Source organism: Equus quagga, chromosome 6, assembly GCF_021613505.1.
Source record: "Equus quagga isolate Etosha38 chromosome 6, UCLA_HA_Equagga_1.0, whole genome shotgun sequence".
Lineage (NCBI taxonomy): Eukaryota > Metazoa > Chordata > Mammalia > Perissodactyla > Equidae > Equus > Equus quagga.
Window position 1 is genome coordinate 2,125,452 of NC_060272.1, and position 19,657 is coordinate 2,145,108.

At 51.7% G+C, this 19,657-nt stretch overlaps 2 protein-coding genes across 3 annotated transcripts in view; one reads left to right on the forward strand and one right to left on the reverse strand.

Annotated features, from left to right (window-relative positions):
* Positions 1-8,160: 8,160 nt before the first annotated feature.
* On the forward strand, positions 8,161-14,450 carry ATP4B (ATPase H+/K+ transporting subunit beta). Its single transcript, XM_046663654.1, has 7 exons — positions 8,161-8,272; positions 8,764-8,892; positions 10,941-11,054; positions 11,194-11,393; positions 12,511-12,567; positions 13,633-13,734; positions 14,289-14,450. The coding sequence occupies exons 1-7, from the start codon at positions 8,161-8,163 to the stop codon at positions 14,448-14,450; spliced, it is 876 nt and encodes a 291-aa protein (XP_046519610.1).
* A 3,048-nt stretch (positions 14,451-17,498) lies between these two features.
* Positions 17,499-19,657, reverse strand: part of TFDP1 (transcription factor Dp-1) — a 45,099-nt gene continuing 42,940 nt past the window's right edge. For both annotated transcript variants that reach the window (XM_046664542.1, XM_046664541.1), the window contains one exon: positions 17,499-18,796. In XM_046664542.1, coding sequence (XP_046520498.1) covers positions 18,649-18,796 — 148 coding nt within the window. In that variant the 3' untranslated portion in view covers positions 17,499-18,648. The remainder of the gene's footprint in view (positions 18,797-19,657) is intronic.

Here is a 19,657-nt window from a genome sequence, read left to right on the forward strand (position 1 = left end):
GCAGGGACATACCTGGGGCACACCTGGGACACAGCTGGGGCACACCTAGGGCACACTGGAAGCACACCAAGAACAGAGCTGGGGCACACTCAGGGACACCTGAGACACAGCTGGGGATGCCAGGGCCAACGGAAATGTCAGCTTCGTGAGGGCACAGCCTTGTCTGTTTGGCACTGAGTAGGTGCTCAGGGAAATGTAAGGGAAGAATGACAAGGAAGTGATGGGGGTGATGACAGCTTACAAGGGGAGGAAGTAAAGGGTTGTAGAAACGAAGAACTCTCGAGCCAGAAGAGGCTGGGGGACCATCGGCCCACCTGCTGGTTCCACGGTGGGAGGAGAGGAGTGGCCCAGAGGCAGCGAGATTCTGCAAGCGGGTGCAGGGACCCGGGCGGGTCCTCTGCAGGGACTGGGGAGGCAGAAATGAGAACATGCCAGGTCAGCAGCCAGGTCCCCCCATCTCCAAACCAGGTGGGTTGGAGTCCAGCTGGGCCACTCAATAGCCCATGACTTTAACCCCTTCCTGCCGACCCCATCAGGGTTCAAATGGGACAGTGGTTCCCATGTGCCTTGCAGAATGGGGCCCCCGCTGGCATTTCCCACAGTGTCCTGAGTCAGTGCCTCCCCACCGTCCAGGCAGACAATCTCCTGGAGATCTGGCTGAAATGAAGATTCTGCTTCAGTGGGTCTGGGGGGCAGCCGAGAGTCTCATGTCTCACAAGCTTCAGGTGACACTGTGACGCGGGGCAGGACCACCGTGAGAAGCGGAGTCTGAGGGGGACGGCTCCCATGGGATGGGCACCGAGCCACATCCTGGGCAGGGGGAGCACCCGGACAAACAAAGTTAAATACGTTCCCTATCGCGGGCCCGCTCAGAGACGTCAGAGAGAACTTGGCTCTCTAACAGGGGAATAGCAGGCAGTGTTTCCTAGACACCTTTGGATTTTTTTAAATTAAACATTTTATTTGGGGATAATTGTAGATTCATGTGCAGTTGTAAGAAATAATCCAGAGAGACCCCGTGTACCCTTCACCCAGTCTCCCCCAGTGGCGACATCTTCCCAGACGGTAGCTCAGGAGCGCAGCCAGGACACTGACCCTGACACGGGGAACACAGAGCATTCGGTCACCACGGGACCGTTTCCCCTTTACGGACGCACCCACCTCCGCCCCTCCCCTCCCCACACTGACCCCCGGCAACCACCAGTCTGTTCTCTGTTTCCATAATCTTGTCATTTTGAGAGGGTCCTATAGATGGAACCAGACAGAACTTCACTTTGGGGATTGGCTCTTTTCACGCAACATGAATCTCTAGAGATTCACCCAGGCTGCTGCGTGTTCCAGCTGTTTGTTCTTGTTACTGCTGAGTCGTTAGCGTCCACGGTGTGGACGGACCGCGGTTGGCTCATCCACCCACTGAAGGCCATCTGGGTTGACTCCAGTTTGAGGCTATCATGAATAAAGCTGCTATGAACATACAGATTTTTGTGCAGATATAAATTTCCATTTCTCTGGAATTAATGCCTAAGAGTGTAATTGCTGGGTCGTACGGTATTTGCACGTTTAATTTCTTAAGAATCTGGCAAATGGGGCCGGCCCCGTGGCCAAGTGGTTAAGTTGGCACGCTCCGCTGCAGGCAGCCCAGAGTTTCGTTGGTTTGGGTCCTGGGGAGGGACATGGCACTGCTCATCAAACCGTGCTGAGGCAGCGTCTCACATGCCACAACTAGAAGGACCCACAATGAAGAATATACAGCTATGTACCGGGGGGCTTTGGGGAGAAAAAGGAAAAAAAAAATCTTTAAAAGAAAAGAATCTGGCAAACTGTTTTCCAGATAACGGTGCCATTCTCCATTCCCACCAGCAACGTGTGAGTGACCCAGTCTTTCAGCACCGTCACCAGCATTTGGTGCTGTCACTATTTTTTATTGTAGCCATTCTGAGAGGTGTGCAGTGGGATCCCACTGTGCTTTTAATGTGCGGTTCCCTAACGGCTGACAATGTTGACACCCTTTCACGTGTTCATTTGCTGTCTGTAGATCCTCGTTGGTGACATGTCTCCTCGTGCCTTTGACCACGTTCCAAGTGGACTGCCTGCTTCTTTGCTGTTGAGTTTTTGAGAGTTCTTTCTGCGTCTCAGATGCCAGTCCTTTGCTGGATTTGTGGTTTTCCAATACCTTCTCCCAGCTGTAGCTTGGCCTTCACCCTCTGCATGTGGGATCACACAGAACAAAAGTTTGCAATTTTGCTGAAGTCCAATTTATCAATTTTCCCTTTATGGATTATGCTTTTGATGTCAAGTCTGAGAACTCTCTGCTTAGCCCTAGATCTTGAAGATTTTCTCCCACGTTTTTTCTAAAAGTTTTATACTTTTACATCAAAATTCATCACCCATTTTGAAGTAATTCCTTTACAAGGTTGGAGACAGGTTGAGGTTCGTTTTTCACCCACAGACGTCCAGTGGCTCAGCCCCATTCATTGAGCAGGCTTCATGCAGCCTCTTCGGCACCTTTGTCAACAACCAGTTGGGCGTATTACTGTGGGTCTATTTCCGGGCTTTCTATCCTGTTTCGCTGGTCTCGGTGTCCGTCCCTCCACCAACACCACATTATCTTGATTGCTGAGGCTGCACAATAAGCCTCGAAATTGAGTAGACTGAGTCTTCCCGCTGCATTTCTCTTTTTCAAAAATATTTTCAAAAGGACATTTCAAAAAACTATCTATTTAAAATACAGAAGAAGATACTCACCTATTCTAGTGCTTTTGCCTTTCCATATAAATTTTAGAATAGATTTGTCTATATCTACAGAAAAATCTTGCTTGTATTTTGATAGGAATTATGCTAAACTTTTATACCAATATGGGGAGAACTGACATCTTTGCCACATCGAGTCTTCCGGGTGTGAACGTTAACATGCGTCTCCATCTCTCTAATGTTTAATTTCCTTTATCACCACCGTGAAGTGTTCAGCACACAAGTCCTGTCACATTGTACGTATTCCTTTCTGTTTGGAGCAACTGTAAATGGTGGTGTGTTTTTAATTTCAGTGTCCACATGTTCATTGCTACCACATAGAAATACAGTTGATTTTTGGATATTTTTCTCTCATATCCTTTGACCTTGCTGGGCTCACTTATTCTAGGAGTTTTTCTGTAGAGTCCTTGGGATTTGGTACATATACAATCACGTCACCTGAAAATAGGGATGGTTTTATTTCTTCCTTTCTGGGCTGGATGCCTTTTGTTTTCTTGCCTGTCACAGCAGCTACCACATCCAGTCCAAGGCTGATAAGCATGCAAACAGAAGAAACCCATGCCTTGCTCTCGATCTTGGGGTCAACACATTCCAGTTTTTTACCATTAGAGATGATATTAGCTGTAGAGTTTCTGTCAATGCTTTTAATCAAGTTGAGTAAATTCCCCTCTACTCTTAGTTTGCTGGGAGTTCTTAATCATAAAGGATGTTGAATTATTTCAAACGCTTTTTCCACATCAGTTGATATGATCATGTGATATTTCTTCTTTAGCCTGTTAATGTGGTGGATCACACTGATTGATTTTTGAATATTGAACCAGCCTTGCATCTCTAGAATACAACTCATTGCATCACGGTGTATAATGCTTTTTATACAGTGTTGGGTTCAATTTGCCAATATTTGGTTAAGGATTTTTGTGTCTATATTTGCGAGGGATATTGGCCTGCAATTTCTTTTTTTGTGCTGCCTTTGTCTGGTTTTGTCAATTTTATAGATCTTTTCAAAGAACCAGCTCATTGTTTCACTGATTTTCTCTTTTACTTTTCTGTTTTTAATTTCACTGGTTTCTGCTTCTATCTTTTATTTCTTCCTTCTGCTTGCTTTTCTTTTCTCTTCTTTTTCTAGGTTTTTGAAGTGGGAACTTAGATTATTGATTTGAGACTTTTCCTCTTTTCTAATATATTCATTTAGTGCTATAAGTTTTCCTGTTAACACTGCTTTAGCACAAATTTTGATGTTATATTTTTGTCTTCATTCAGTTCCATGTATTTTTTAATTTCCCTTTTTCTAATTTCCTTTTTGACTCACGGGTTATTTAGAAGTGGGTTATTTAGTTTTCACATGTTTGGAGATTGTCCTTATCTCGGTGTTATTAATTTCTAGTTTGAGCCCATTGTTGTTGGAGAACACATTCTGTATGATTTCAATTCTTTCAGATTTGTTGAGCTTTATTTTGTGGCCCAGGATATGGTCTATCTTCGTCTATGCTCCACACATAAAAGGAAAGTGCATTGAGCTGTGCTGGGTGGAGTAGTCAACAATGTCAACAACACTCTGTTGCCTCCCGATGTTGTTGGGTTCGTCTATACCCATGCTGATTTTCTGTTTAGTTGTTCTATAAATTGTTGAGAGAGAAGTGCTGAAGTCTCTAAAATTGTGGGTTTGTCTATTTCTTCTTTCAGTTCTATCAGCTTGCTTTACTTATTTTGCAGCTCTGTTGTTTGGTGCATACACATTGAGAATTGCTATATCTTCTTGGTGGATTGACCCTTTATCATTATATAATGTCTGTCTCCAGTAATTTTCTCTGCTCTGAAGTCTACGTTATATGATATTAATATAGCCACTCCTGCTTCATTTGGTTAATATTTGCAGACTTATCTTCTTCTATCTTTTCCCATTCAATCTGCCTATGTCCTTATTTTTAAGGTGAGTTTCTTGCAGGTAGCATGGAGCTGGGCTGTGTGTTTTAATCTACTCTGTCAGTCTCTGTCTTTTCATTCGTTTGCTTGGACCATTTACGTTTAATGTAATTATCGATACATTAGGGCTCAAGTCTATCATTTTTCTATTTGTTCTGTTTACATTTCTCTGTTTGCTTTTTCCTGTGGGTTCCTTGAACACTTTTTTAGAATTCAATTTTGGTTTATCTATAGTATTTTCGAGTGCATCTCTTCATGTAGCTTCTTATTGGTAGCTGTAGGCAGTACACTATATATACATAACATCACATTCTACTGCTGTCATTTTATCAGTTCCAGTGAAGTACAGAAATCTCACCTTTTATCCTCCTCTGTTTATAATACAATTGCCGTAACTGTTTCATCTACATACATTTAGAACAATGTCAGGCAATGTTACGAGTTTTGCTTCAACCATCAAACATAATTTAGAAAACTCAAGAAGAAAAGGAAAGCCCATAGTATTTACCATATTCGCTTACTGTGTTGTTTCTTCCCTCCTAATGCCCCAATATGCCTTCTTTTAACGTTGTCTTTCTGTTTTGAGAACTTCCGTTAGCCATCCTTTTAGGATAAGCCTACTCATGGCAAATTACCTTCCTTTCCTTTCCTTCATTTGAGATGTCTGGATCCCCTTCATTCCTGAAGGGCATTTTTGCTGGAGTTAGGATACTAGGGTGACAGTACCTTTCCTTCAGCATTTCGAAAGTACTGCGCGACTTCCTTCTGGCCTCTGGTTTCTGATGAGAAACCTTCTGTCGTTCAAATGGCTTTTCTCTGGCTGCGTCATAGATTTGTGTGTGTGTGTGTAATTTTCAGAAGTTTAATTACAATTCATCTTGGCATGGATTTCTGAGGGATCATCCTATTTGGGGTTCACTCAGCTTCTTGAATCTGTAGGTTTATGTCTTTTGCCAAATGTGAGTACTTTTCAGCCGTTATTTCTATGAGCAGTTTTCAGCCCTGCCTTCTTTCTTCTCTCCGCCAAGGACTGCAATGACGCAGATGTCAGATCTTTATCACAGTCCCCGGGTCACTGAGGTTCTGTGCATTTCTTTGCCGAGTCTACTTTCTCTCTATTGTTCAGATCAGGGCATTTCTATCATCATTTCTGCCATGTCAGTGACTCCTTCCTCTGTCCCCTCCTTTCTGCTGTTGAAACCATTCTCTGAGCTTTTTATTTGGGTTATTGTATTTTTTTAATCTAAAGTTTCCATTTGGTTCTTCTGTTTCTTTCCTTAAAGGTATTTCCTTGCTCAGGCTTTCTAGTCCCATTCGTCTCAGGCATGCTCACAAATGCTCACTAAGCATTTTGTCAAGGCTGCTTTAAAATCTCTCTGAGATAATCCCAGCCTCTCTGCATGCCGACGTCAGCCCCCATCAACTGTCTTGTTTTCACTCATTTTGAAATCTTCCTGGCTTTTGGTCTGATGAGTGATTATCAGTAGAAACCTGGAAATTTTCCTATTACTTGATCCTTTGGTTTTAGCTGGCTTTCTCGGACTCCACTCCAGGAGAGCTGACTCTCTCGGACATCCCTGCCAGGTGGGGGTGGAGGTCTAGGCTCTCGACTTGGCAACCTGGGGTGTGCCCCCACCTTGTCTGGAGCCCACTCCTTATGGGGCATCGGTCCCACATTCTCAGAGCACACTGTTGGGGAAGCTGCCCTCTGCCAGTGTCCTCGCCCTGCCTGTCTCCCCACAGGCACCTGTCCCGAGAAGGTCGTTTTGATAACACGTGTGCAATTCAGCACATACTTGCACGCTTCTGGGAATCCAGAGACTAAGTGGGGAAGAAGTCCAGAAAGAATTCACATTTTGCTCATTTCAAGAGCATCTCTGTACTTCACAGTCGAGGATGGCATTTGTTGCATGGAGAACAGCTGCTCACTGTGCCCTCAGGCCCTGGCACACCAGGTCCCTGGCCCACAGGCTGTGGACATTGGCCTGCAGCCTGATGCCACACTCTGTGTTTTTGTTGCCCTAAAATTCCAAAGTCGTGAATGGGAATAGTGTTAAGGAAAATGCATAGTATTGGTCCATTAAGAAACTAGGAGTCCAAGCTAAAAGGGTGCGATTCCATCTGAATTTTCGGGTGCTCACTTTGCTAACAAATGCTAAACCATCCTAAAGAAAATAAGGCAGAATAATGCTAGAGTTTTCATTATTCTTCCTCTCAAAGAAACTTTCAAATTTGGCTACATGGGTCCCTCAGAGTGAAAGCCAGATGTGACAGCGAGTCAAGTTTTAGATTTTTGTATACAATACCCATTGTTTTAATCAGTTTTGACGAGATATTTGTAAAAAAGCTTCTGTGGCATGTTGTATTCACCTGGCGTTGTCCTTTCAACCTAATTACAGAGGCAAACACGCTAGGGAGCAAATGTCACAGCCCCAGCTATGTAAACCACCAAGGTCTCTCAGTTCTGGTCATGAAACAAGACAGTCTGGGGGGCCTGTAGCTGTCCAGAGGCTCAGGCCACTGGCAGAGCAGCTGGCTCAGGAACTTGGGGGTGGCACAGGAGTCAGAGGTGTTCAGGTGTCCCAGGTGACACCCATGAGCAGTCGGCCGAGCAGCCCAGCCTGGACATGGCTGTTACCCTGCAGCTGGGAGCATGGCCCATAGGATGCCCAGGCCACTGGGTCCCCTGAGTCAGGATGTGCATTTCACCAAGACCTCTCGGGACTGCTGTGCATTCAGTTTTGAAAAGCACCTCCAGACTATATGGCGTTGAATTCCTCTATAGACACTCAGAAGGGGTAAAGGGCCCCCTTCCCAGCCCAACAGCGGGTCTCAGGGGACATCATGCTCATGGCCGAAACTAAGTGCCTAGAGTGGCAGGAGGTGAAGGCGCGACCCTCTGAGCCCCTGGTCCAGAGCAGAACCCCGGCCCTGTTCTCGCCTGTCGGATGCTTTCTCCCTGGGGGGCCACTCAAGGAGCCCCAGCAATTGCGTTTTCATGATCTTGATCCTGCTGCACAGGGTCTCAGACCAGGAAGTGTCTCAGCGGCCGTCCGAGCCAGTTCAGGCCCGTCCTCGCGCTGACCATGCTCTGTATATCCTTCTTCCTGAAGGAAGGAGAGAAGGGGCAGAGGTGAGCGACTGGCTGTTCATGCAGGAATTTCTCCTTCGTCGTTATCAGACAGATAAATTTCTGGGCAAGGGCATCCAGGGAGGAGGGGCTGGCGCCCTGACTTGCCCGGGGGAGAAGGTGGAGGGGCATCTGATAGTGGGGACCTGCCAGAGCGCACAGGGGACCTGCCCAGCGTGCTGTTTGGACGGCTGGGGTCTGATAACACGGCCACAGCACTTTCCCGGGCCCGTCTCCACGACGCCCTTGATCTCCGATGGGGGAGACTATAAAGCCAGAGGAGGTCTTTCTCCTCTCAGTCTGCATGTGGGGAGCAGCCTCACCCTGCAGGAAGGGGGCCTCCAGCAACAGGGACGATGGCTGCGCTGCAGGAGAAGAAGTCGTGCAGCCAGCGGATGGAGGAGTTCCGGCACTACTGCTGGAACCCAGACACGGGGCAGATGCTGGGCCGCACGCTGTCCCGCTGGGGTATGTGTGGCGGGCAGGTGGGCAGGCAGGGGCCGCTCAGGGGAACGGGGCCGAGGACCACCCAGCAGCAGCTCAGGGCTGGGATCCAGGTGCCCAGGACCCAGCCCTGCCCCAGCTTCCGGCCAGGCCTCACCTCCCTCACCAGATGACCCCAAAGGCCCATTTCGGCTCTAATATCCCTGACAGCAGGTGCCTTCGAGGTGGGAATGTCTGAGGACTGGCCCCAAAGGTGCCGCCTTAGATTTGAGAACAGTATTTTCAAAGTCACGTTCCTAAAACTTAAAAATTTTAGAGCGACTTTTAAGTTAAGGGGGATAGGGTTTCTCTGGGTGTTGGGAATGTTCTGGAACTGGACAGAGGTGACGGTTGAACAACACTGAGTGTGAGTGCACTGAACAGCGCTGAGCTGCTGGCATCAGGGCATGAGATGGGGAGCTCACGCTGCGTGTCCCCATGATTGCGAAGCGTGTCGGACCTGCCTCTGCCCGCAGCGTGGATCAGCCTGTACTACGTGGCCTTCTACGCGGTCATGACCGGACTCTTCGCCCTGTGCATCTATGTGCTGATGCGCACCGTCGACCCGTACACCCCCGACTACCAGGACCAGCTGAAGTCGCCAGGTAACAGGGTCGCCAGGTACCGGGGCCACCAGGTACAGGGCCGCTGGGTAAAGCGGCCACTGGGTATTGGGGGAGGGGGTGGGGGGGCGGGGCTCGTGCCTGGACACAATGACCCTGCACCAGGCTATGCCACAAAGTCAGAACAGCACCCAGGAAGGAAGCCCAGAGCCCACGAGGGCCTCCGTGCCACCTGTGGCAGGCCCAGGGCTTCAGGGGTACAGCGGGCGTGGATGGCTCCTCCGCTGCCTTTGATGAGGCCGATGACCCCGGATTATAAAGTCTGCCTTCGGGTTTAGTTTAATCATCAAAACAGAAGGTTTGATTACGGAGACAGTCTTTACAGCACTTCCTTTACACGCTTACAGGCCACAGAGAGCGCTTCTGGGAGGCACACGAGAGGCTGCCCCTGGCGGACTGGGGAGCGTGTACCCGCTTCACGCCCCTCGGCTCTGAGGCAGCTCTCCTGAACCTCTCTGGGGCGCACTCAGAACCCCCGGTTCTCCCCAGGGCACTCTGTCCACAGTCCCGTTCCTCAAGGGAGCGTGGGCTTAGGCTGAGCGTCCGCTCTCCTCTCCTGAGTTGGCCCCAAAATGACAACAGGACTCTAGGGCCTGAGACCTGGAGGCCGCAGCCCTCAAGCCCAAGGGAAGGCGGTTTACCCAAGACGATCGCATGTGGCCCGTCTGCCCAGAGACCAGAACACAGCCCGAGGGGGGTGCCGCCCCTCCCGGCACCCAGCAGCTCAGCGTTTATCATCTCGGTAACAACCCAGAACACCCGCAGTGGGGTCGCTGTGACCTAGGGAGGAAAAGACAATCCACAAGCTAAGAGAAGGCAGCTCAGACGAGGGGCGCACCCACACTTCCCTCAGGCGGGTGCCCGCGGGTCGTCCTCTAACAATCCTGACCCCAGACGGCTGTGCCGGGTGACAGTTTTCAGAATCAACCAACAGACAAAGCACAGGATTTCACTGTAATTCCAGAGCAGAACGTGACGTATCACAAACTTGAGAACGTGACCATGATGTGATATGCCTTTCAAAACCCAGAGGATGGAGGGCAGGCCAGGCGGTCACGGGAGGCGGGACAGGCGCCAGTTGCCAGCTGGTGAATGCGCTACTACAACACGAAGAGGCCGTGGGGTGTGCCCAGACGGCAGTGGAGAGCTGGCCCATTCCTAAATTTAGACCTTTCTGATGGCTTTTACTTTAAACCACGCACAGCTGTCACCGTCACAGCATCCGTCTAAACAACAGATCCCTCACTCACTTAGGAAGTCACCCGCAACAACTGTGCGCTGGCCAAATAAACCGCGCAGCCTTCTAGAACAACACACGACAGAGCAGTCGTGGGAAGGAGGAGAGTCGGGGGAGCCGCCAGGGAGGATGAGGACCCACGTCGGGAAGTGAGGAAGGCGGACCAGGCACAGTGCAACCCAATCACGTGAAGGAGACAGGACACACGTCTCTGCATCCGGAGTCACAGAAACAGGAAGCTGAAGGATGCACCCTAGACGTGAGGTTGGGGAATCCGAGGGCTGCCGCGTCAACACTTGTACACGTCGACTCTTCCTGTTTTACAATTAATAGGTTGTTAGGTTGCTTTTTCACTCAACCAACACCAGTCACGAGTTTTCCGATGTGCCTTCAAATACAACTTCACTGGGAGACCCGGGTTAGACCCTGTGCTGAGTTGGCACCCGCAGAGCGAGCGTGGCCACCGGGTGGCGCTGGCACAGGCCTCATGTGCACAGGGAGCCCGCCCACCTCAGGCATGGGACAGGCCTCGGTGCTCCGACTGCATGGTTCCCAGGTGGGTGGGCAGGGCCCCGGGGCCTCCTTGCGGTGCAGAGGGACGCCTGGCCACAGCCTCCTCACCCGGGACCTCTGAGAACCAGGCGCAGGCTGGACCACAGCACCCTACATCTTCATCCCACGCTCGCCTCCAGGCTGGCACGGCTCTTGGGCCACCTGCCGATGCCATGGTGAACAGCGTGGATGTGGTAAACATTTGGGGAAGCTAAGGAGGAGTGTCACGCTCTCTTCCCAGGGGTGACTTTGAGGCCGGACGTCTACGGGGACAAAGGCCTGGACATTTCCTACAACGTCTCCAATAACAGGACCTGGACAGACCTGACGCTCACCCTCCACAACTTCCTGGCAGGTAAAGTTTAAAATGCTTCCACAGTCCTATTCTTTCTTTTTCTGAGAGAACGTCACTGCAGGACGTGGGTGTCGCCGCCCTCTAGACCACGGTGGCGGCTGCGGCTGGAGGCAGTGCCCTCGTGTGTCTGTCCCCACAGGCTACTCGCCAGCATCCCAAGAGGACAACATCAACTGCACCTCCCACAAGTACTTCTTCCAGGAAAGCTTCAGGGCCCCCAACCACACCAAGTTCTCCTGCAAGTTCACGGCCGACATGCTGCAGAACTGCTCGGGGCTGGTGGACCCCAGCTTCGGCTTTGCAGAAGGAAAGCCGTGTTTTATTATTAAAATGAACAGGGTGAGCAGCGAGGGGTCCTTGGGAGATGGCTGTGGTGTGGGGGTCAGCCTTCTCGTGACCGTGCACCCTCCTGTCCAGGGCTCCAGGGGTGGCGGGGCTGGACTTGCCAGCCCCTCCCCGCTCTGCACCTCCCACAGCACACACCTGTGGCCTTGGCCACTGAGGCTGCGTCTCTCACACACAAACTGAGAACCGCCCGTTCAGACACGGCACTCAGGGGGCCGTGGCATCTGGATGCCTAGCAGCAGAGCACAGGGCTGCTCAGGGTGGCCGGATGCCACGTGTGCACAACAGTGAGACAGAAGCCAGGCTGTGTGCGGGTGCTGGAAGGACACCTGGGAACTGCCCAGAGCAGAGGTTTCCAACCTGGGCCAGGGGCCCACCAGGGCTGGACACGCAGGGAGGCCGACCGTGAGAATAGAGCCAACTCAAGCAAACCACAGGAGGGCACGGTCCTTTAGCCACCCGGGTGCAGGGGAGCAGCGGCATCTTGGCCCAGACCCGAGGAGGGGCGGGATCTGGCTGGGGGAGGGGACCCGCTCCACACTGACCAGCAAGTGCAGCCTGGAGGCCAAGACCTCTGAGCGCCTGCGTGGGGCACCACTGATACTCCTTCCTGAGGCCTAGAGGAAGCCATGCAGTCGTGCACTGCACACGCGTCCCAGGCCCAGCTGGGGGCTCATTAGGGCTGCCCAGCAGGTGTGAGGGCAGCTCACCTGCCCAGAACAGGAGGGCTGTGCACACCGGGAAGGTGTGCGGGGGAGGCAGGCACTCTGCTGGCCCTGGGAACAAGGAGGCACAACCGAGGGCTGGGACGTCAGGAGGCGAGATAGGCATGAACGGGGAGACGGTGGGCCGGAGAAGTCTGCCCGGGTGCCGTGTCAGTGCCCGCAGAGCGCCTGGGAGCGGCAGCCTCAGCTCTGACACTCCTGCCCAGCTCGCCAACCCCCAGCGCCCAGACCTCAGCCCTGGGGCGGGGCTTCTGGTTTGAAGCAGGAGCTGGCGACAGCCGCCAGGGTGACGGGGACAGGAACCCCCTGGACCCCTCCCAGGGCCCGGCGCCACAGGTCCCTCTATGCTCGGCCGACATGAGAGCTGCCAATGCCTTTCCTTCCAGATCGTCAGGTTCCTGCCCAGCAACAGCACAGCCCCCAGGGTGGACTGCGCCTTCCTGGTGAGTGCGGCCGCCCGGGCCGTCTCCTTTATGTGAGCAACCTGCGGGGTAACTTCCCTGGTTTCCCTAGAACGTCTCAACTGCAGCCTCATAACCAGACACACGATTGCACGAACCATCACTTCAACAGTTTTATTACACAGGCTCAGCACCTACGAAGAGAACAATGCTCCTTAGTTATTGTTTTGCTTCAAAAAGCATCTGGGACAGGACACCACTAACTTCAAAATGTTTGGGGCAGTGTGGAAAAGCCAAGGTACCTCCTGGTTTTGACCTTTTATTTGCTCATTTACAGAAACGTGCCGGACCACAGCAGCTACAGTTGTTTACAGTGTGTGTACACAGGCCACTAAGAGTTGGCATTAATTTATCACAGTTTTCCTCAAGTCGTTTTTAAGTACAAGACAAAAAAACTAAATGTCTTCACTGAATATTTTCTAAACTTTATTTTCACTGTTACACCCTCAACTGTTGCCTCTGGCAGTGGGCGCCCCACTCAGGGATTCCACACACCAGAGCCCTCAAAGCGGGGAGCTCCCCGGGGCGCAGGGTCCACCTGGCACACGCGTGGGCTGACTTGAGATTTTAGCAGACACCAGGGTTCCTTCATCTGTTCTTGACAAGCTCCAGCTCTCCATCAGGCAACTCACTGACTCTGACAATAAAATGAAACAAACCCCCCGAGAGCATGTCGACCTCGCCCCAGAGGGTAGCCCACACAGCTCTTCCCCACCGTGCGAACCAACAGGCACGTTCTTGGCTCTGTCCGCCTTTATTATCCCACAAGGACTCGAGAAGGTAAAAATGCAAGCTTGAGAAGTCACCAGGGGTGCTGCAAACTGACAAACTGCACCCCTAATGGGATCTTGGTGCTGACTGTAAAGATGAGATCTGGTTTACGGTAACTGTGCAATAAAGCGTTTACGTGGTCACCTACACAGTGCACACACATGCACACACACAAGGCACACGCATGCACGTTATACACAAGCAGGCACATTAGACACGTGCAGACACACACACACCCAGATGCTGCCTTCCTCAGGCGGTGGTCTCTGCCCCCAGGACCAGCCCCACGGGGACGGCCGGCCCCTGCAGGTGGAGTACTACCCGCCCAACGGTACCTTCAGCCTGCACTACTTCCCCTACTACGGGAAGAAGGCCCAGGTAGGTGCGTCTCCCCTTTTCCCTGACAGCTGCTGCTGAACCGTCTCAAACTCAGCAACAATTAGCACAAGGAAACACTCGCCCCACAAACGTGAATGCAAGGAATCGCTGAGCGCACCTTGACCTCCAGTGCTCTGGTCTTCCCAAACCCGCGTCCCCATGACGACCTGAAAACACACCACTCTCACAGAAAATGCTGAGTCTAATTCTTTTAGGTTCTGAGGGCCTCCCAATCCTTTTAGGACCGTATATACATTTCAAAGCATTTCCTCCAAAGCTCTTGCTCTTCTGTTTTATTTTTATTTTTATTGTCATCAAATACAATTTGGAGCTGTTGCTGGTATTGTCTGTCCCCTCCAGACCAGCCCTCCTTGTGGTGAGGTGGGGAGACATTTATCCCAGTGGGGGCGGGCATGTGGCAGGCCACGTGCTGGCGACACGTCACTCAGGTCTTACAGGGACAGAGCTACAACAGGGTTGCCCCCGGGCCACCTGTGCGTCAACAGTCGCCACGAGGCCCTAACATGTGTGCTCTCTCCACACGCCCTTCTCAGCCCCACTACAGCAACCCTCTGGTGGCCGCCAAGTTTCTCAACGTCCCCAGGAACATGCAAGTCGTCATTGTGTGCAAGATCCTGGCGGATCACGTGACCTTCGACAACCCCCACGACCCCTATGAAGGGAAAGTGGAGTTCAAGCTTAAAATTCAGAAATAAAGGAGCAAGGAGGTGCCTCACAGACCACCCATGGGCCCCCAGGCCAGCTCTCCAACGCTGACCACCACAGTGCAGTGCGCTGCTAACCCACGGGCACAAGCACGTCAAGCACTTGACATCAGAACCAACTGTTTCTCATTAGATCTTTGCTATTTTTCAGATGGAATGTGTAGCTTTGATAAGAATGTTGGCTAACGTGGCCACCCTAAGGCAGCAGCTGTCCCACTGACAAGACCTTACAACGCCTGTCTCCCCTATCCAGTCACCGCTGTCCTCACTGTCATTTATTTTTCCCATGTCGATAAGCTACCACCCACGTTAATATAAAGACCATTAACGTGTTACCATGAAACGCAACTTACAAGTACACTCTGAATGCTTGCTTTAGAGAACACGACTCCTAAACTGTAAAAATGACACATATTAAAGTCACTCTCTCTCTGCGTGGAACAGTCCTGTCTTTCCTGATAAGGGGAAAAAATTAACTAAAAAACCAAACACCTCTTTCCTTAAAAATCTCCCATTTAAAGATTCAATTGCCAGTCGGGGAAATCACAGGACAATACTGGAGGGCGTCCCGAGTACGTGGGCTGGTGAGGCGTGAGGGTGTCGCCCCATGATAGAGCCAAGAACAAGGGACTCACAAAGGGTGGCCAGTGTCCCGCTCACAGCAGGTCCCCCAACCCAGACATGCGGTCTGCAATGCTTGCCCCTCCGGAAAACCCGGAAGGAGAACATTCTGTCCAAACACACAAATGGCCTCAGCGTGCACAGCGGTTTCTCACCCAAACCAGAGCGTGAGGCCTGGTGTCCTGACCCCGCTAGCACCAGCGCCACGTCACTGCCACAGAGTGACAGAGATGGCTCCGTGCAGCCACTGGACAAGAAAACCCATCTACCCTAAACACCAGCAGCCCCAGCACAGACTCAGGAGAACAGCAACCCCGCTACTTTCTGCAGGAACGCTGAATCCCGCATCCACTGGGCGTCTCCACCACGAAAGACACTGGGGAAAACGGCTCCATTGCTGACCCTCAGTAAAAACTGCTTGAGGCACCTCAGAAATGTCATGTTATGTCAGAGGTCAGAAGTCAGGCCACCTCAGAAATGTCATGACCCACCAGAGGTCAAGCTACTTTAGAAATGTCATGTCAGAGATCAGGTCAGCTCAGATATGCCATGACACACTGGAGATGAGAGGTCAGGCCACCTCAGAAATGTCATGTTATGTCAGAGGTCAGGCCACCTCAGAAATGTCTTAACACCCCAGAGGTCAGATGTCCGGGGTCTGGTCACTCCAGATGGGATGACTAGTCCACACACATCAGGCTGTACTGGCTGACCTGGTGCCAGGCTGCTCCTACCGATGGTCCATGTGGCCAGTACTGCTTCCCATTTCACCGAGAAGGAAACAGGCCAGCAGGCCTGAGCCTGGCAGGGAGGGGCCAACCGGCCTAGGAAGGGAAGGGCACGTGAAATTTCAAACCCGCTGCATCCAGACCACAGACTCCCCTAGGAAAGGACTTCAGGGAGTTTCCCTCAAGTCAATGTTGAAAACACAGAATGACCCAAAGCCTAGGGGAGGCATGGCACAGGCTCTAGGGTCAGAGGTCAGAGGCCCAGGTTGCTTCTCCTCCCCAGCTGACCTGAGCCATTCTGCCTCGTGCCAGCATCACCAGGGCACTGGACACATGCTGGCACAGGTGGGGCACACGCCAGCACAGGCCGGCACACAGAGGCACATGCTGGCACAGGCGGGCACACACCAGCACAGGCTAGCACAGGATGGCACACACTGGCACAGGCCAGCACACATAGGCACACGCTGGGACAGGTAGGGCACACGCAGGCACAGGTGGGCACACATCAGCACACACTGGCACACACCAGCACAGGCGGGCACAGGTGGGTACACGCAGGTGCTCAGACACCCAGGATCACTGTGGTGCCAACATTTGCAGAGTCAATTCTTGGCACAAAGAGTCACCAGTCTTCTTGTTTTTAGAAACCCAGCACTCAGTGTTTTAATCCTTGTAAAATGTGACCTTAGCAAACACACACATCCCCTAAAGGTCACACAACACCATGGGGAAGTCAAGGACCAAAGGGCACAGGCATGGATGCCCTCATGGGGGACGCTCTCAAGACACAGGATGAGATAACTGGGCCATGGCCAGCCACTGACAAGGAAGAGCAGGTGAGAGGAATCGCCTGCCCAGGCATCTCTGAGCAACCAAACCAGCCACAGGGTGGACCACAGCCCTGCTCGCCCACCTCCAGCCGACACACCCCCAGCCTCTCTGCGGTCACTAGAGCCCTTCGCTGGTGGAAAGTTGGTGCTACTTCCTCCCCGGCCCTTCAGAACTGGCTGCCCTTGCACGCGTCACCGCCTTGCACGTGTCACCTTGGTGGGACTCAGCTGGGAGACACACCCAGCCCTACCCAGGCACAGTGGAGTGAAAGAGGCAGCAGGGACTTAGTGACCAGGGGCCGAGGCTGAAGACGCGGGGCTGGCTGCGCGTTCACCCACAGGGCACTCTGAGACTGTGCCGCACGGCGCTGTGCCACAGCCCTCAGGACGTTACAGGAAGTCCCCCAGGAAGGAGCATGTGCTGCCACTTCCTCCTGTGGGACATCTGGCCCCTGTATGGAATCCACAGCCTTTCACTGAGACATCCACTGATTCACTCAGCCAACTCCAACAGCCCTAACTCTCCTTCCCCACTTGCGAACTTAGTCTTTTTCTGAAAGTCAAACCCATCAAATCTGTCTCGACTCCCAGGTTCAGAAGAAAGGCAAGGAGCAAGCTCTCCCCACCTCCAGCCACTGGGGAAGCGGCCTCACTCTGGTCAGCGTCCACTGTGACCCCTTCCTTGGCCTCGTCCCTGGGCAGCTGCTGGACATGCTGAGGGCCAAGGCAGGTCTGGCCACCGCTCCTGGGCCTGGCAACCTCTCCTTGCTCCAGCAAAAAGCCAGACCAACAGTGTAAAGTAACTTCTAGACGGTCATCCTGAATTAGAGAAACACAGAGCTTGTTTAAAATGCCCATGCGAGTTTTATTAATAAAAACTAACAGTGCCAAGTTAAACAAGTCGAACAATTAAAGTCTCTTTATATTCCATAAAATATTACAGAAAAGTTTATTTGTGTTTCAATAAAAAGACTATTGTTTTAGAACAGGCAGCTAACAGCAACTGTGCAGTTAATGGTTCTTGGTGAATAAATTTTAAAAGAGACTACTGCCTGTCCCGAAATTCCTTTTTCCTTTTATAAAAAAAGAACTATTAAAAATGATTGACAAATTTTGAGTTAAAAAACTGTTAAAACATTCTCTATATTTAATTTCAACTTTATAATAGATTACAGGAAGATGCTGACGAAACAAATACAACATTTGTTTCCGTACGTGTCTTTAAACCATAGACTTATAAGTATGTAAACAACTATATAATAAAAAGTCTCCAAACGCTGCCTGTAAGAAATCAGGCAAATTTTACCATAAGCAACAAACACCCCATTCCAAACCTCCAGACAGTCCTCCTGGCTGCACCAGCGCGGCAGGACATTTCCCAAACAAAACGACAACAAACAGAAATGAGACAGCTTCGCGATTTCTCTGCTGTGACACAGCAAACACGCATCACCTCGATGGAATCGCACAGTTGATATAACTTAAGGGAAACAGTTATAACGCAAGTTGTGGCGCCTCACGCGGATGCAGACGAGCAGAGCCCTGCCCTTCGCTCAGCTCCGGGACGCGGCGCTGTGGAGCCTCACTCCGCCAGCAGGGGCGCCACTCACAATGGCTGCAACCAAGCGGCTTCCGGCTGCACGGGCACAAGCGACAGGACGGCGTCTGACTTCGTTGATGAGCGTAGAGCACTTCTTCAGTAAACTCAGCAAGAATCGTTAAAGGGAAAAAAACAAACTCCAAATTTAAAAAAATAGAAAATGAAAACACAAAATCCTACACAGTGAACAGGCCCTGCATCAGCACACGGCACCCAAACACACCACGGGCCACCTGCGATCCTACGGAGACACCCTCGCCTGCTTGTCGGAGACGCACGTCCAACTCAACAGCTTACAGCGTCTTCTTGGGAGGAGGCCAAAAGGAAACAGAAAAACCCACGCTAAAAAGTGTTTCTCCTGCACGTGTTCCTGAAGCTGGATGTGAGGGCGGGGCCGGCAGGCAGCATCAGTCCTCCTCATCGTTTTCATTGAAGTCGTCCTCGTCCTCATCGTCCTCCCCGACGTAGGAAACGGGGGTCTCCACCCTGGACCCGCTGTACTGAGACCCGCTGGAGCTCGTGGCCAGCATGCCGTCCGCACCATTGGTCAAGTCACTGCAAGGACAGGAGGCAGACGAGGCAGTCAGTGATGCACGTCCATGGCTCATGCCACAGACAGGTCCGCATTTCAGGGAGGTTTGGGGCATTTCAATTATAGAAACAGAAATGGAGGGGCTGGCCCGGTGGCGCAGCAGTTAAGTGCACACGTTCTGCTTTGGCGGCCCAGGGTTTGCCAGTTCAGATCCCGAGTGTGGACATGGCACCACTTGGCAGGCCATGCTGTGGCAGGCATCCCACATATAAAGTAGAGGAAGATGGGCATGAATGTGAGCTCAGGGCCAGTCTTCCTCAGCAAAAAAGAGGAGGATTGGCAGCAGATGTTAGCTCAGGGCTAATCTTCCTCAAAAAAAAGAAAGAAAAAAAGAAACAGAAATGGAAAATTTCACGCATCTGCGGTACAGAATCCCCACACTCTGCTGCGTTCCAGCTCTCAGACCCTCTTCCCGTCCTCCCTCTTGAATACCCCACAGATGAAACGAGGGGGTACAGCGGGCCACAGTATTTAGTCTCCCCCTGCACCCTGTTTATTCCAGTGCACAAACCAGAAAACCACCAGATCTTGCCTTCCAGGCCTTTTACTTATGAATCTCCTTAACCTCTGGGGAGAGGTGGAAACCGATTAGGAAAAAGAGGCCCCAGAAAGGATGACATGGCGCCCTCCAAAGAAAGGCTGCCCAGACGGCAGCATGTGCGAGGGCGCCCCACGAGCCGTGTGTGCACATGTGTGTGCATGTGAGCATGTGTTTGTGCGTGTGACAGTGTGTGCGTGCGTTTGTGCGTGTGATAGTGTGTGCATGTGTTTGTGCGTGTGATAGTGTGCGTTTGTGCGTGTGACAGTGTGTGCGTGCGTTTGTG